This window comes from Castor canadensis, chromosome 4, assembly GCF_047511655.1.
Source record: "Castor canadensis chromosome 4, mCasCan1.hap1v2, whole genome shotgun sequence".
Taxonomy (NCBI): domain Eukaryota; kingdom Metazoa; phylum Chordata; class Mammalia; order Rodentia; family Castoridae; genus Castor; species Castor canadensis.
Window position 1 is genome coordinate 157,551,262 of NC_133389.1, and position 18,058 is coordinate 157,569,319.

General features: G+C 38.2%; 1 protein-coding gene across 10 annotated transcripts in view; it reads left to right on the forward strand.

The window, feature by feature from the left end:
• The first annotated feature begins 6,369 nt into the window (after nt 1–6,369).
• The window catches only part of Pikfyve (phosphoinositide kinase, FYVE-type zinc finger containing), an 83,105-nt gene continuing 71,416 nt past the window's right edge, over nt 6,370–18,058 (forward strand). For 5 of the 10 annotated variants that reach the window (XM_074071589.1, XM_074071596.1, XM_074071597.1 and 2 more), the window contains exons 1-6: nt 6,400–6,537; nt 9,724–9,904; nt 11,378–11,527; nt 11,779–11,814; nt 15,063–15,181; nt 16,098–16,269. In XM_074071589.1, coding sequence (XP_073927690.1) covers nt 9,733–9,904; nt 11,378–11,527; nt 11,779–11,814; nt 15,063–15,181; nt 16,098–16,269 — 649 coding nt within the window. In that variant the 5' untranslated portion in view covers nt 6,400–6,537; nt 9,724–9,732. Of the gene's footprint in view, nt 6,538–9,723; nt 9,905–11,377; nt 11,528–11,778; nt 11,815–15,062; nt 15,182–16,097; nt 16,270–18,058 lie in introns of all 10 variants that reach the window. The other 5 variants (XM_074071592.1, XM_074071598.1, XM_074071590.1 and 2 more) reach the window with 4 other exon arrangements.

Below are 18,058 nucleotides of genomic sequence, written 5' to 3' on the forward strand. Positions count from 1 at the left end.
GATAAGAAAAAGACAGAGCCTGAAAATAAAGGTAGGAGGACATGAATACACTTTTAGAAGAATGATTTTAGGAGAGTGATTTTGACAGAAGCTATTCTATCAGAGACTGAGAAGAGACTGGGAGATATGGTAGGGTAGAAAAGAATACCTTTTCAAGAAAGTTGATTGCAAAGTGAATAAAAATGCTTCATAAAGTCTTAGTAAACATAACTTTTTGCTTGCAAAGTGAAAAAACATTTCATAAAGTCTTAGTAAATATAAAATTACTATGCATTTTTCTATTGTTTGGGGTATTTGTATGCCATTTGTCTTAGCTAGAATGGATTTGATTGTATTACTTTCATGTTGTGTTGGCTTTGTTTCTTTTTTATTTCTCTACTGTTTAAATAAGTGTGAGAAAATCTTTATCTTACCTCTTTTTAAACACTTGGGTCAGTTATGTGGGCTAGATTGCTAGAATTGGATTTATTGGATCAAGGAGTATAAACATTTTTAAGGTACTTGTTAGATCCACCAAATCATTTTGTAGAGAGGACATATCGATTCCTATTTTTACATGCAGTATAAAAGAATAATAATTTCATTGTACCCTAGCCAGAACTGAGCCTCATAATTTTTAAAAATGTTTTTGCTTTATCTCCTGAAGGGAACCAGAGCTTCTCAGAGAACTGACTGACTACAGACATTGGGAAGGGAAAGTTGGCCAGGCGTACCTTGGCTACAACATAAGGAAGTGCTTTTGACAATATGAGTACACAGCAGAAGTAGGGTATCTCAACAACAAAGGCCACATGTAACAAACCAGTAGCTAACATCATACTGAATGGTTAAAGGTCAGAGGCTTTTTCTCTGAGATCAGACAAAGGTGCCTATTCTTGCCACTTCTTGTAAGCATAGTACTGAAAGTGCAATTGGGCAAGAGAAAGGCATCAAAGGCACCCAAATGGGAAAGGAAGAATTAAATTGTCTCTGTTTTCAGATGATATGATTTTATATGGAGAACTGTAAAGAGTTATCAAAAAAACCCGACAGAAGTATTAAACAAATTTAGTAATATTGTAGAGCATAAAATCAACACACAAAAACCAATTTTTTGGGGCTCACTCTATTTGAGACACCCCCCCCCCGCCCCACACAGGGGCTTTTCTTCTCTTTTCCTTTCCACTTAATAAACCTCTGTTGTTTTGCTCAAAAACAAAACAAAAAAAAAAAAACCACAAATCTTTTTTGTGGTACTGGCATTTGAACTCAGGGCTTCACACTTGCTAGGCAGGTGCTCTACTGATTAAGCCATGCCTCCAACAAAAATAATCTTATTTACAACAGCTACAAAACAATTAAAATACTTAGAAGTAAATTCAACTAAAAAAAGGTGACACTGAAAACTATAAAACACTGATGAAAGAAATTGAAGGAGATACAAATAAATGGAAAGACATTGCATTCATGCACTAGAAGAATATTGTAAATATGCATATTTATCAAAGCAACATACACTTTCCATGCAGTCACTAAAAATTCTAGAGCCAGGTATAGTGGTACTCATCTGTAATCACAGCACTCAGGATGTGGAAACAGGAGGATCTTGAATTTGAGGCAGACTGAGTTACATGAGTAAAGTTTTAGGCCAGCCTGGACTACATAGTGAGACCCCGACTCAAATCCTACCCCTCCAAAAAAAATTCTGATGACTTTTTTTTTTTTTACAGAAACAGAAAAAAAGCTGTCTTAAAATTTGTATGGGACCACAAAAAATACTCAATAGTGAAAGTAATCTTGAGATTAAAAAAAGAAAAAGAAAAACCCAAACAAACAAAGCTGGACGCGTCACACTACTTGACTTGAAATTGTAATACAAAGCTACACTAAACAGAGTAGCATGATACTGGCATAAAAACAGACACATAGACCCATGGAACAGAACAGAGGCCAGAAATAAAGCCACGATAAATCCATTCACTTAAAGCAAGTTGATTACTTAGAAAGTTGCCAAGAACTTATAATGAGGAAAGGAAAGTCTCTTCAATAAATAGTATTCAAACTGAGCATTGTGTTTCAGACTTGTAAACCCAGCTACTTGAGAGGCAGAGATAGGAGGATTGTGGTTCAAGGCCAGCCCTGGCAAAAATGTTAGTAAGACCTTATCTCAAAAACCAAGCTGGATGTGATGGTTCATACCTGTAACCCCATTTACTCAGGAGGTGGAGTCAGGAGGATTGTTGTCCATGGACTGCCATGGGCAAAAGTATGAAACCCTATCTTAAAAGAAACTAAAGCAAAAAGGGGGCTGGGGCATAGCTAAAGTGGTAGGGTGCCTGCCTAGCAAGTGCAAAGCTCTGAGTTCAAACCCCAATACTGCCAAAAAACTACGATAAGCACTTTTATAAATGTTAGAACGTACCACCAATGCAACAATAATATGATAATTAAAAAATGGTATTTAGAAAAGTAGATACTCACATGTATACTGTGAAGTTAGACTCTTATCTCACACTATATGTAAACATCAACCCAAACTGAAGTGAATACTTAAAGGTAAGATGTGAAAATGTACAACTACTAGAAGGTAACACAGAGGGAAAGCTCCTTGGCATTGGCCTTGGCAAGGGCTTCTTGGGTGTGACCCATAAGCTCAGGTAAAAAAGCAAAATAGACAAGTGAGATTATATCAAAATAAAAAGCTTCTGCAAAGCTAGGCAAACTATCAAAAGAATGAAGAGACAACCTATGGAATAGGAGAAAATATTTTCAAGCCATACATCTGATAAGGTCCTATTATCCAAAATACATAATAATTCTAACAACTCAATAGTAAGAAAACAAACAATCCAATTGTAAAATGAGCAAAGAGTGTGACTAGACAAATGGCCCACAGGTTTATGAAAAAAATGAACATCACTAGCTATCAGAGAAATGTAAATTAAACCACAGTAGATATCACCTTCCATCCAATTCAATGGCTACTATGAAAAGGACAAAAGACAGTATATGTGTTGGAGAGGATGTGGAGAAAAGGAATTTCCTGCATATCATTGGTAGGAATGTAAATTGGCACAGCCATTATGCAAGATAGTAGGGAGGGTCCTCAAAAACTAACAAATATAACTACCATATGATTCAGCAATTCCACTTTCGGACACATATACAAAAGAAAATAAAATCAGTATGTTCAAGAGACATCTGCACTCCTGTATGTTCATTGCAGCATGATTCACAGTAGCTAAGATATAAAATCAACCCAATGAAGGAATGGATAAAGAAAAAAGAGGTATATATGCACAATGGAATACCATTCAGCCTCAAAAAAGAAGGAACTCTTGGGCTGGGGGCAAAGCTCAAATGGTAGAGCATTTGCCTAGCAAGAATTAGGATATGGGTTCAATCCCCAGTACTGCACAAAGATAAAAAAGAGGAAATCTTGTCACTTGTGATAACATAGTTGAACTTGGACTTGAAGGACATGTTAAGTGAAATAAACCAGGGACAGAAAGACAAATACTGTGTGAGTTCATTTATATGTGGAATCTAAAAATGTTGAACTTATAGGAGTAAAGAGTAGAATGACGGTTATGAGGGGCTTGGGGGTGGGGACTGAGAGAGGGAATAAAAAAGGATATAGTAAAGTGACAAAGAATGTTAAACAGAATCAGAAGGCTGCTCAGAGGGGCTCCCACTAGCTAAACTGGGTATTTCATAAAATGAATAGTGGTAGTATGAATTATAACACACTGAAAGATAAATACGAGTCCATGTTGATACTAACCAACATAAAGAAAGAGAAGGAAAAGCTATTTATTTTCAGTAATAATTTTTCAGCAATTACACATACAGAAGAAGGTAAGTATAGTACCATAGTACTATTTAACTTGGCAAGAATCAGAAATGAATGTCCAGATGAAAGTTGTGGATGACAACGAATCTCTTTAGAGATAAAATTCATCTGGAATTAACTTTGGATGTTTAATATCCGGTGAGAACCTGAATGGATCCTCCATAAGACAGTAGACACCTTTTCCACAGAAATGAAACTGTAAGTTAATATAAATATTGGACTGCAAGTTTCTGCAGGATATGGACTGTGTCATGTTTACAATTGCCTTACGTAGTATGTACCTAACACATCGCTGGTTCAATAAGGAATGGGTATTTCTTTGTACTGCAATGGAGTAATCCACTCTTCTCAGTTGGATTGTCTGTTCTGTTCATATGATTGCTTCGTCTATTTTACACTTGATTAAAGGTTTATGAAATATTAACATGTGGTGGGCTAATTTAAGAAAGGACTTTTTTTTCCTTTAAAAAAATATGATAGAAGCTTGAGCATATTTGTGGGTTGAGGAGGAGACATTGGAAAAGGATTGGTTAAAGACAGTACCAGCTTCCAGGGACAGAGAGGGTGGATCAGGCCAGGCAGATCTAACTGGGAATGAACTTCTCCCACAGACTAGGGAGAGAGGGAAGGAGGCCGACCAGGGCAGGTGTGGATTTAGGTAAATGTTGGAGTGGCCTGGTTAGGTCCTGGGTTGCACCCAGGATAACCTGAGCCTTTTCACTTGGGTAGATGGGAGTTTGCAGAGAATGATAGTAAGGGGTGGCAGGAGGGTTGGGGAGAGTTGGGGTGGTTGGCATAGCATTAATAAAAAGTGAAGAAGGGAAATCCCAGTACTGACACTAGAACAGGCTGAAGGGCCCAGCTGAGGATGGTGGCTGTATTTGCCGTGGTCCCACCTGCAGGCTTTGGTGATACTCTTCTCCAGTGGCTGAAAACACCAACTTAAGTAAAACTGGGTGGGCTTTGCCAAAACTCTTGAGGCAAAGGATCCGCGAGATCGAATTAAAAGAACCATTCCCTTTAGATGTCTTTCCTTTCTGCCCTCCCCTTGCCCAGCCCCATGATTTGAGTGAGCAGGTTTTGGCATGCTTTCTACGGCTAACTACACAGCCCTCTTAGCAGGGCAGAAATAACGGATCCGGATTCGTGCCAGCCAGCTGAGCAAGTTAGGGCTTGGTAACTGTATTTGCATCAGTATTTGCAACACAAAACCTGAACGAAAAGATTATAGAGCCATTTCACTTTGGGTCACGCACTGTATCATGGCTCTTTGCCTGCATAGTTTTACTTAATTTTCCCTCAAAAAAAAGTATGCATGGTTTAAGGTACTGCCGAATAAAGACCACACCACCTGTGCAAAGGAAAGACTTATTAGGAACCAGAGCACAGGGCTGCCTCCCCCCCACCACCCCCAGATCAGGGGGCAGCAGCTTGGCTGAAATGAGTGTGTGCTTTATAGGAGGGTCCAAGCCATGGGGGAGGGAGAGAGAGTCTGGTCTCTGATTATCTGTGACCACCAGATGGAACAGGTCAATATGCCTGGCTAGTTGAGTAACTAGAAGTTCCTGAGTTGTTTTGCAAGCCGAGAAACAATCAAGAGAAACAAGCAGCGGAGTTGGGCAAGCAGTCATAAATCAGGGGGTCTGGTTTCAGTGCTAGCCTCCCGCCCGCCCCAAGAATGCCCTGAACATAACACGTGGTACTGCTATTATTATTATTGCGATATGGGTTTGAACTCAGGGCCTCCCAATAGTTAGACAGGTGCTCTGTCATTTGAGTCACATCAAAAGCTCTTTATGTGCTGGTTAATTTTGAGGTAGGGTCTTGCTATAAAGCAAAGCTCAGACGAGTCTGGAGGTGCTTTTCCTTTTTGTGCTTCCCTGAGTACTGTGGACAAGAGTCCAATGCTGCGCCCAACCGTTGGTTGAGTTGGGGGTCTCCTGACCTTTTTCCTGGGCTGGTCTGGGAACGGGGATCCTCCAGATCTTCACTTTCCAAGCAGCTACGATTACAGGCATTGGCTTGCAATACTAGTACTACGAATACTGCTATTATCAACCCTGTTTTACACACCAGAGGCCCGAGACCTAAAGAAATTAGCAATTTACCTAGGGTCCCATGGCTAGTTTTCTTCGGCAGAGTCTAGCAAGGCTGCTGTGAGCCGAGCTGCTTGCTCAAGCACACATGGATGCCGAGCGCGGTAACATATTGTGAGTGCCCACGTAGTCGAACACGTGCGGTAACCGCGGTTCAGCAGGCACGCGTCGGGTGCCCAGGGCACCCAGCACCCATCCGGTGACCCGCACGCGTGATGCTCACGCGCACAGTTGTCCTAGCTTCCTCTAGGAAGGCTGAGGTGGCCAACACTGGGCCAAGCTGTCGAGGACGACACTCTCTGGGCTGGACTCCTTCTGCCTGAGCATCTGATTCCAGCGTCGCGAGGGTGGGGAGCAGAGGGCGGAGCCAGCGCCGGGGAAAGGTTGTGGATTGGCGGGGAGGAGTTACGGTGGGCGTGTCCCAGGTGGGCGGGGCCTTGGGGGGAAGCGGCTGTCCGCATCAACCATGTAAGCAGCTCCGCTTCCTGGCGCAACCGTCCGCGGCCGGAGTCTCCAGGGCCGCGTTTTGGGAAGGGCTCCTTGCACCTGGGCCCGGCGACGCAGGGGCTGAGGTGAAGGGAGGCTGGCGGGGCAGGGCGGGCAGTGCAGGTACGGAGCAGGCCTGGAGTGCGGGCCGCCCGGGCGGTGGGTGAATGGGAGGAAGGCCGGCGTGGGCGGGAGGGGACGCTGAGGTGAGGCGACAGCTGGGGCTCCGCCGCCGGGGTCCGGAGGCCGCTGCGGCCGCGACCGGGCAAGAAGGGCGGAGACCGGGTGTCTAGGTCTAGCTGCTCTCCTTTTTGGAGAGAGGGGACGTTGGGGAGCGGCACTTGGACAGGTTTCCTTGTCAATTTGAAGTTCCCCTGCCCCCGTGGAGTCCCCTGTGCCACTTGGGAGGTGGCTTGTGCCGCGCTTCCCTCCGAGTGCTTTTGAGCTGGGTGTCACAGGCGCATCCGTCCCCAGGCTGGAAAAGAAAGTTCTGAGCTGCAGAAGCCATTCCAACCTTGGGGTCTCAAATACGCATACATCTCCCCAAATGCTGTGCCCTGTCATTTGAGGGTGCGATTCCTTTTCGGTATTTTCAGTCTTTCAAAGAGGAGACTTGATTTCCCTTTTGCTTGCAAGGTGCCCTGCAAAAATGAGAATGGAATGTGGTGCATGCTTTTAGGAATTTGGAGGTTTTTTTTTTTTTGCCCCATTTATAGGCTATTTATTCAGAAATTCAAGAAATATGAGAAATGCTAAGATGCTGTGTAAAGCAAGTTATTCCTGTGCATCTGATATGTGTAGTATGTTAAGTTATCCAAGTATTTTTTTCCCCAGTGCATCCTGTGTTGCAAAATTAGGATATTGACGGTGTCGGCAGTCACCCTATAAATTGCTCTCTTATTTCTGATTTATTTGGATCTCTTTCTGCCGTTTCAAAAGTCTCAGTCTGTCGTTATTCTTACAAAAAAAAAAAAACAAAAACCTTTTTTAGTTTCTTTCTCTTGGGATTGGGTTTGTGACAAAGATTGTTCAGGTTTAAGTCCCTTCTGAGAAGCAGAAGTGGCCTCCCCTTTTCTTTCTGGGAAAGGGAATATGGATTATGTTGTGGTTTTTCTTTAGTATTTTCGTTGTGCATTGGTCAAAAATATAACAAAAAAAATCAATCTTAATGTAAGCCAATGTTACTAGTATTCAGCTGTCCTGCATTATTTAGGCAATCTTGGAGTATTAAAAAAAAAAACTGTTCTAGAAATGACTGGGTTGCTACTTAGATGTTCACCTAAAACTTACTTTCTACATTTTTTTTTCCTGCGTGCTATTCCTGCTTACCCTTCTGATTGGTTTTACTAAGATACCCCTCAGCCTTGAAATGGTGATATGCTAGAAGTCTTTGGCTAAGTAGGTTAATACTTCTAATTACTTGTCAGAAAAGAGTCCTGGTTTATATTATAAACAGCTGTTAAGCTGCCAAAAATGTGAATTGTGATGTAGTTTTTTGTTTTTTTGTTTTTTTTAGTGTATTAGTTGCTGTGTTTTCATGATAATTTTTTGGGCAGTACTGGGGATTATTTTCATGGTAATTTTTATCTTTGTATCTTCAAAGCCCAATGAAGTTTTGTGCCTAGATTCCCTTTAGAAGTAATTCTAAGGGCTGAGTGTGTTGCTCAGATGGTAGTGCCTAATAAGTGTGAGGCCCTGAGTTCAAATCCCGGTACTTCCAGGAAAAAAAAAAAGTCATTCTAAGATTCTTTGGGCAGATTTCTAACTCTGCTTCTGATGTTACTTTTGTGGTAGTAGCATATAGGCTGTGTTCCCAGACCTGAGAGTTATTGCTGTGACCTTATCTTTTCTCTCCAGTTCTCCTTCAAAACCAAACCAAACCAAACAAATTTTGAGCTTGATTAGTTCCATCTTACTTCCCAGCCCTTTATGCTGGAATATGAATTGTCACGACCTTTAGAAGATTGTCGAAGATGATATTAGACTTTTCTTCTGTTTCTTTCCTCCTTTCTTTCTTCTCACCCCCTTTCCTTCCTCTTCCTCTTTTTCTCTTTCTCTTCACATCCTTCCAATAAACATTTGTTGCTAAAATCCTAAAATCCTATTCAAGTAATTGTTTTTATTTCTGCTTTAACTTATCAATCAAATTATTAATCTGATCTTGAGTATTGAGAAAATGCAGATAGGCTAGAATTGGAAGTCTGTGAACAGCAACAAAATAATTTTGATCTAAAAAAGAATTTTGTGGAAAGACTTGGGGTCTAGTCACAGTTCTGCTACTGTTTCTGTGACCCCTACCCCTTCCCAAGAAAGTTATTTTAGGTTCAATATACCTCAGTTGCTCCAAAAATAAAATCTAGTAAATTCTAATTTATGCACCTTTCAGGATTATTGGGAAACTAAAATGAGCTGGTAGATATGATTTTGAAGAAAAGCATTTTACAAAAGCGTAATATCCTCTTTGTAACGTATAGATTAGATCAAACAATAGCATCTTAATAGCTAGAGTTGCATATGGTTCTCTTTGAAATATGAATCTAAATGGTAAAAAATAGACATTAGCACTTTTCTATAAGTTCTGTCTGATGATGTGGTTAGATTTACTGCTTTGGCTAAATTATATTTTTGGCTATTTAGGAAAAAACATTTTAAGATCATTATCTTAATGCTTATACAAATTTAAAGGGGGAATAAAAATAGGTTTATTTGTTTAGGAGGAAAGTGGTGGAAGACAATTTGTTGATTGTAATACTTGTCACAGGAGTATCTTGAACTAATTGTCCAGGTTATATAGAATGTCGGTAAAGAGTGACTGTTTCATTTCCTTTCCTTAGATGTATAATATTTATCTTTAATAAGTACTAAAAAATTTATTTTTTAAAATGAAAAAAATTTAAATAAGTAAGATGATTTGGAGGAATTTGTGTGTTTGTATGAGAAAGACCATTTTCCCCCAGAACTTAAAAAAGTTATTGAATATAATTTTTTTCCAAAAAAAATCTTAAACAGATAAATGATATGAACATATTTTTTTCTGCTCACATTTATGCATTACCTGCAAAATTTTAATTCATTTTAACTTTTTAGTAATTTGAATAATGTTTAAAAGTAGGTTGGCTTAGTTTTAGGTGTTGAAACTACCTTTTAACCTAGATAGCAGTGTTTTTAAGCATTAATTTGAACATGGTAAACTTGATTTATTTACTCTGGTTTTCTTAGATAAGAACTGTCACACTGTAGGATTTTCCAGATATTTGCTTGTTCTTTGGCTTCTGAGGAACTTACATTTTTGTTTCTTTTGTTTTTTAGACTCATGAAATGGCCACAGATGATAAGACCTCCCCAACATTGGACTCTGCTAATGATTTGCCTAGATCTCCCACTAGTCCTTCTCATCTCACACACTTCAAACCTCTGACTCCTGATCAGGATGAACCACCTTTTAAATCAGCATATAGTTCTTTCGTAAATCTTTTTCGATTTAACAAAGGTAAGATTTATTCTTAGAGATCAGAAAACTTGCAGTTTAATTTTCTACAGTTCTTTTATTCAGTTTTCATGCTGTGTCTTTGCAAGAAAGTGAAATATTAACAAGGTGATAGCTTTAATTATAGGGCACTAGGTCATTCTGTGGAAGAAGAAAAGCTAGAAATTTTCACTGTAATCCTGTTAATATTTGTCTGAATTGAAAACTAAATGTTAAAAGGAGGTCCTTTTTAAAAAAGAAAGTAGCATTTTTTTTCATTTTTTATTAATGTGCCTCAACTTTCTTAAGTACACAGAATGGACTTTGTTTTTTGGACGGTTGACAGGCAAAAGATTTTACATAAAGCAATGAAACTAAAAGGAACTGTGCCTGGTAGGAAGGGTTTATACTTTTCAAATATTAGAAGCTGTCAGCAAGTCTGTTGTGACTTAAACTCATTAGATTAAGATGTACCTCATACCAAGTGAAAAGATACTATTAAGATAAGCTCTTTTTAAGTAATATGTTTTTTATTTGGAAGAAGCATTAAAACAAATATGGTCATATCTTTTGCCTCTAATGTGTCTTTATTACTTGACACTGGTAGAAAGTTATCTTTGATGTAAGGAACTTAGGGGGTTAATAGTTTAATTAACTCAGTAGAAATTTTAATAGTGCCAACTAAATTTTATTAATGGTCATGCTTAAAGTGCTGTAAAAACTGTTAGTACATTTTCAAGAGGGATTTCTAAAAGCAACTTTTTAGAGTAGTTTTAGATTTTCAGAAAAATTGGGAAGATAATACAGAGAGTTCCCATGTGCTTCTTACATTAGTGCTATACATTTGTTACAATTAATGAACCATTATTGATATATATTTTTTTACCATATGTATTTTACTCAGATTATTTTAGTTTTTACCTTCTGTCCTTTTTCTGCTCCAGGATCCACCCAAGATATCACATTACATATAGCTGTCATAAAATAACCTGTATTAAATTAATGTGTACATGATATCAAATAGTATGCTTTATACTATTAAAATGAGCTCTCCTTAAGTAGAATTGAGGAAATGCTTATTGAGTCCTTACTATGCTGGCCACTATTTTAATAATGCAAGGGATATCTCCCATAAACAGATTTTAAAAAATTCAGGCATTTGTGTGACACTTGTGTTCTATTTCCTTTAATATGTTCAAGAAATTTCAAATGAAAAGTAGCATACACAGATCACACATGTAAAAGGGGTGATTATTGCCATTGGCATGTAATTCTGCCCTATTATTTCAATTTCTTCTTTTTTTTTTAAAACCCCCTTATTTTAATTATGCATGTAACACATACATGCATAATGTATGTGTTACATACATTATACATGTATGTAATACATTATACATTACATAATGTATGTTGTCTGAAAAATTGTATCCATCACCTTGTCTCTTCTGAACTCTTAGTCTGAGTTTTTCAAATAATGCCAAGCTTTCCTTTACGTAGAGAGAGGAGAAGGGGGCCAAGGAGAGCAGCAATCTCCAAGTGGAAGCTGGTCCAGCCCTCAGCTCCCTTCGAGGACACAATCTGTGAGGTCACCTGTACCTTATAAAAAACAGCTTAATGAGGAACTCCAGCGGCGCTCTTCAGTATTAGGTAAACACAGTGTTCTTATTTCCTTTAGATTTTTCCACAGTCATTGTGTTTTCTCAGGTTATTTATTGACTTAATTTTCCTGCCATTTGGAGTTGTTAGGTATACTTCAGAATAAATAAAACCGTTACCTAGGTAGTGAAAGAATTTATTGACACTTAAAAAAAATTCTTAAACAATATCATTAAAATTTGATTTAGACAAGGCACAGATAACCTGATTTTGTTCTGATTAATTACTTGCTTGGGTTTCAGCAGAGAACAGTTTGCAACATCCCCAGGAGAACACAGGTTAGTTTTCAACTTTGTGAATGAATTCTGCATCTGTTCCTGGATGCTAGTGACATGTGATATGCATGCTTCTGGCTGCAGAACTCTGTCAACTCCATTAACAAGCTGCCATTTGCTCTTTGTCTCTGTACTTGTTGGAGTGTAAACTGTCAGTGTGGCTGGATAAGCTGAGCTCCTCTTGCCTGCTTGTTCTCCATCTTGGTTTACTAATAGTCATCTCATCATTTTCATGTTCTGATGCGTGTGGGCTGGGAAGTTGTGTCCAAGTTGAGAGGCTAGAGAAAGTGAAGTGGTTTTTGTTTTATTTCTGTTAAATAGTTAAACTCAGTGATTTTCTCAACTCAAGGTGATAGAAGAATGGCAGTAGAAGTGGCATAATAGGGGAAATGATGTAGATCCTGTCTGGTCTGGCCAATCTTCCTCATGATATCCTTGAGTAAACAATAGATGTAAGTAATGGTGGTTGGCAGAAGGATGCTTTATTGCTTATTGAGACTTGGTCTTTTAGAAGAAGAGGAAAAACCAAGCAGAAGAGGAGTTTCTGCTGAAGGTCTGGGACAGAGCTGGCTCCACTACATCTTTTCTAGGGAAGTGAGCCTCAGCCTGAGTTATATCAGCCATTTGGAAGGAAGAATCAGAAAGTTAGGGGTGGGAGAGCACAGGAAGCGGGAGCTTTGTTTTGTATTTCAAGTCATCTCCACTTAATAAACCTTTAGGTGCAATACACTCTATTTAGCTCTTAAACCTGACCCATGTCAACACTTTATTTTTGTGGAGGGAGTTCTTCTGACTAAATCGTATGCTGAATTAAGACGTTGTTTGAAAAAATTTCTTCTACTACCTTCTTTTTGCTAAACTCTGAATTTAGTTTTTCAAGTAATGTGAAACTTTCCTCTCTCCAGAGAGGAAGGGGGTGGGGGGAAGCAAAGAGAGCAGGAGTCTTTGAATTAGCATGGAATTTCTTCACTTCTAAATTGAGGAGTTGGACTAGAATCTAATCTTTCAGGGGTTGCAGAGTGGCAACCTGCCAAACTTTGCCTTTGCTGTTATGATAAACTTGAATTTGAATATTTCGAGGCAGAGCTTGGAATGTCTCCTTTGCTGCAGGTCCCCCTTTTCCTTATTGTCTCTGTCAAGTCCACTTGATTTTTGGATTTTACCGTGGAGGCATTTGAACTTCAGAAGCCTGGAACTGTTTGATCAAACAAGTTCCTCCTCCACCCACCTAAAATGCTGTGATTCTACAATTTACCAGCTCTCTGACTTTAGGAAACTTATTTAATTTTCTAGTCTTCATTTTGAAAGAGAAACAGCTAAGATTATTTGCCTAAGGGCAAGGAGCTAGACCAGATTTTTCTCAGGGTCTCTTCATCTTCGTTCAAGGTCAGCGATTCTCATGGTTCCAGGAAGGATCCCACTCATTCTTTTCCAGTGGATGATGCTTATATTCCTAAATAACTAAATGCAAGGGTTTCATAATTAATTGCTGACTATGCACAGGACTACTGCTATTATCACTCTCATTGTTTTATCTGTCTCCTTTTTCAATTTGTAAATCACAGAGTGTTGCCTTATTATTTGATTATTCTAATATTTGATCAAATTATTCGATCATTCTAATATTTATACATTGTAACAACACATTTGAGGCATACACTGAAATTTAGATGTGACTATAGAAAGAAAAAAGTTTTCAAAGTCTTCTAAAATAGGTATAGTTTACAGGCATAGTTATTTTAAGAATTAAATTGTCTTAGGAAATTTTTGATAAATTTTCATTTAGATACCAACTTCTCATTTCTTTGTGATCCTTTCTTTACCACTGAACTAGAACAAAAAACATCTAACACAAATCTGGGAAACAGTGATTTTGAGGCAGAATCAAAGTGGAATGTTTTCCATTTTACAGTAGTTTCCCTTATCTGCAGGGGATACCTTCTTTTGTTTTTTGGTATTTTCTTTATTGTTGTACTGGGTGAGATTATACTGTGGCATTTACAAAAGTTCTTACAATGTATCAGCTATGTCATACTTGAATTCACCCCCTCCACCGCTCACCTTCAGGGGGATACCTTCTAAGACTGCCCAGTAGATGCCTGAAACCATAGATTGTACCAATCCCTATATACTATTTTTTTTTTTTTTTTGCCATATGTACATACCGGGAATAAAGCTGAATTTATAAAGTAGGTACAGTAAGAGATTATCCACAGCTAATGCCAAAATATGATAATTATAACAATATAATATAATAAAAGTTATGTGAACATAATCTCTTTAAGAGTGAAGGCAATATTTTCAGACTGTGGTTAACTTTGGGTACTGAAATCTTGGAAAGTGAAACTGCAGATAAGTGGGAACTACATAGGTTAGGGGGACTGCAAAGGTTATTAGGTTAATGTGTTGAAGCTAGTAGAATGCTTAAAACCCTTAGGTTTTGAAACTGCTAGAGTGAGGAATAGTAGAAATTTGAATTACAATTTTGGTCAAAAATAAGGAAATAATAGGTAGCAACTTTGATATTCTCTGTTCTGGTCACAAAACTGTAATTTGGCTTGTTTTTTCTTTTTTTTTACTGATAGATTTGGTTTCATATCGCTGTTTCAAGTGTAAGTGGTTCCTTTCAGTTTGGAGCTGCAGGGTAGAGGAGGTGACTGGGAAGGGTAGGACTGGCAGTTTTAATCTGTTTGGACACTGGTCATATTTTACCATTGCAAAATTTAGCACCCTGGATGTTCTGAAGTTTACCACAGTCTTTGGGAGCTGGGCTACTACTAAGGTTCTTTCTGATGGTGTGTTCTAGAACTGAACTGTTTGATCCCATGACTTACTTGTTTTCAGTTTTGAGACCAAACTAGGTTAACACTCTGGAATTGGTTTTTCTTCTGCTAAATGTCTGGCAGGTGTATATTATTTATTTGGTTGGGACCAAAGGGTACAAGAAATCATTAATGAATTTTGCCCATGTATATGATGCTCTTATCCTAGGCCTCAAAACCATCACTTATTTCAGAAGGTTCTTGTCTTACATGGCCCTTGCTTGCTTGTGAAATGGTGTTTTACTTGGTAGTAAATGCTTTCAACCACTTCTTACCTTTATAAAGTCCAGTTTTAACCCTCAATCCATATCACTGGCTTAGAGAATGTAAGTATATGCTAACAAAAGGGGACACTACATCGCATATGTGCAATGTTTGTATAGATACTAAGAACTGTTAATGAGATGGCTTTTTAAAAATTTGACTCAGACACAAGAAGGAAAGCAGAACCTACCTTTGGAGGTCATGATCCTCGCACAGCTGTTCAGCTTCGAAGCCTCAGCACAGTATTAAAACGCCTCAAGGAAATCATGGAGGGCAAAAGCCAGGTACTGTCCAGAGCTTTGGGAAATTCCTTATTAAGCCCTTATGGGGATTATGCCATACCCACTGAAAATGCCATAATGCCACTTGAAAGAAAATCTATGCATTACTTCCTCTAATTATGAACACCATACTTTTACAGTTAAGTCCTTAGACACATAAGTGTTCTAATTTACCACTCTTCCCCTTTTATGGTTAGTGCTTTTTTTTTTTTTCCAGTACTGGGGTTTGAACACAGGGCCTTCTATTTGCTAGGCAGTTGCTCTGCCACTTGAGCCACATCCCCAAGTCTTGGTTAGTGCTTTTCATGTTCTGTTTGAGTGTTTATTTTTTAGAGTCAGTAGAAATTCTCCTGTGGTTTCTTCAAGAAGCTTTATTATGTGTGTGAATAAGTAGAGATCAGGTTTCCTTTTATCCTTATGAATGCCCAGTTGGACCAAGTGCCATTGTTTTTGAAAAGATCATCCTCTGCTGATTGCAAAATTAATCTCATCATAAGTCCACATATGTGTGAGCTTTTGTCAGGGTACTCATTTCTGCTCTGTAGCTCCATTTTTTTTTCTATCCTTGCATCTAATACTCTGTCTAAACCTTTTGTAAGTTTAGAATAAGTCTCAATGGCTGCTAAATTTAAGTCCTTCAATTTTTTCTTCTTCCAGATTGTCTTGATCATTTTGACCTTTTGCATATCACCTGAATTTTGGAATTAACTTGTTACTTTCTGCCAAAGAAACCTTTTAAGATTTCATTTGCCATTGTAGCTTAATCACTATTGTTTTTTTTTTTTTTTTTTTTTTTGGTGGAACTGGGGTTTGAACCTAGGACCTTATGCATGCTAGGCAGGCACAGTGCCACTTGAGCCATTCCACCAGCCCTTAATCACTATTTTGAAAAAGCCTTCACATGTTTTTGTTGTTTTAGGATAGTGACCTGAAGCAGTACTGGATGCCAGACAGCCAATGTAAAGAGTGCTATGATTGTAGTGAAAAATTTACAACCTTTAGGCGTAGACACCATTGCCGGCTATGTGGACAGATTTTCTGCAGTCGTTGCTGTAATCAAGAAATCCCTGGAAAATTTATGGGCTATACAGGTAAATACATTTTCTTGACTTTTGCATAATTTTTAAAGATCTTAACTATATAATTGTTATAATACAGGAACAAAATTATGCCAGTTTTTATTTTGGGTTTTCTGTGTAGAAAATGGGAACACAATAGTGGGAGACACCAGCTTTGTTTTGAAAAACTTCATAGGTGAATACTAAAGTAGATGTGGGTATACATAAGTATCCAGAGTGCAGTGAGAATATCATAGGTACTATCAAAAAGAAGGCTCATTAAAAGCTATTAGATAGATGGTTAGATTTTAAATTATATTGCTATGAGAGTTTCTATCTTACAGAGTAAGAACTTTCTTATTTGACACTGCTTTGGCAAATTGTATTTTGCTCATTTCTTCTATATGAAACATTTTAGTAATACAGAAAACATTTAGTAGTACAGATAATTCAAGTTATTTGTTGAAACAAAAAAAGTAAGTGTTGATGTGTGGATTTGAGAATACTGCTTTTTCTTTTTTGAGGCAGGGTCTTGCTATACAGCCCAGAACGACCTAGAACTCACCATGTAGTTCAGGCTGTCCTCAAACTCATGATCCTCCTGCCTCAGTCTCCAGAGTGCTGGGATTACAGGCATGCATCACCACTCCTGGCAGGTTTTTAATTTTTGTTTATTTTTGCAGTTCCGGAGATCAAATACTAGGCAGGCAATCTACCACTGAGCTATATCCCTAGCCCAAGAGAACACTGTTAACATCTTTCTCATATTACTTTTGTTAATTATGCAGATCTTCCTTTTGTTTCTACTTAGTTTTTTTTTTTGCCTAAACTGCTACAGAATCCCATCATATTTCACGTAGATTATGATTATAATTCTTAAAAGACATTTTACCTTCACTTTTTCTGTATCTTGACTTCATTTTTCATACTTTAGTCAGTAATTCTTTGATTTGTTCATATCAGGGTATTCTTGTGCTTGATATACTTTTAAAACCACTGTCACTCTTAGGATAGAACCTGTCTGGTTAATATGGTAGTATATTAGTTTCGTAGGGCTACCACAATGAAATACAACAAATGAGTGGCTTAAAACAATGAAAATTTATTATCTTATAGTTGTGGACTGCAGAAGTACCATAGGACAGGTTAGGGAACCAATGTTGAGTTTTTGCCTATTGTTAGGTATGTCTATTTCAGTTATATATTCCAAAGTAGTGATAAAACCACAGAATGGGTTTAGGAACCCACTAAACCTACTGCAAGGTACACCTGAGCTAGAACTCCATTGGTTATCTTACTTCAAGTCTCTACTGTGACTGGTGAGTCACATGTTTGGATCTCTTGGAATTAGTGCCAGTTTAGAATTAGAGACTAATCCCAGAGAAGTCTGACTGTTTCCTTTGCCTCAGTATATAGTCACCGTAGTAAAAGATCATAGATCTCTTTGGCAAAGGCTGGTAGATAGATTAAAATAAATTTCTGGGAGCAAAGTGGAATTCTTCCTCAAGAAGACCCAGTCTTCTCTTCATTTAGGAATTCTGAGTCTGTATAAGGCTCAAGTTTGGCAATCAGTTGAGGGGTCATGACTTGTTATGATTCAAGTTTGAGACTCTTTTAGCTTGATCTGGAGTTCTTCATTTTGTACAAATCAAGTAAGAAATTAGTTGGCTGCCCATCTATATCACTTCACTGTGATGAACTAGTTAATGTCAGACGTTTCTTTGAGTTAGACTGTTCTGATTACTGCTTTGACTCTGTTGTCTACAGTAGTCATGCCTGCCTTATCTTTGGGGATTACTATATAATACATTAAAATAAAACA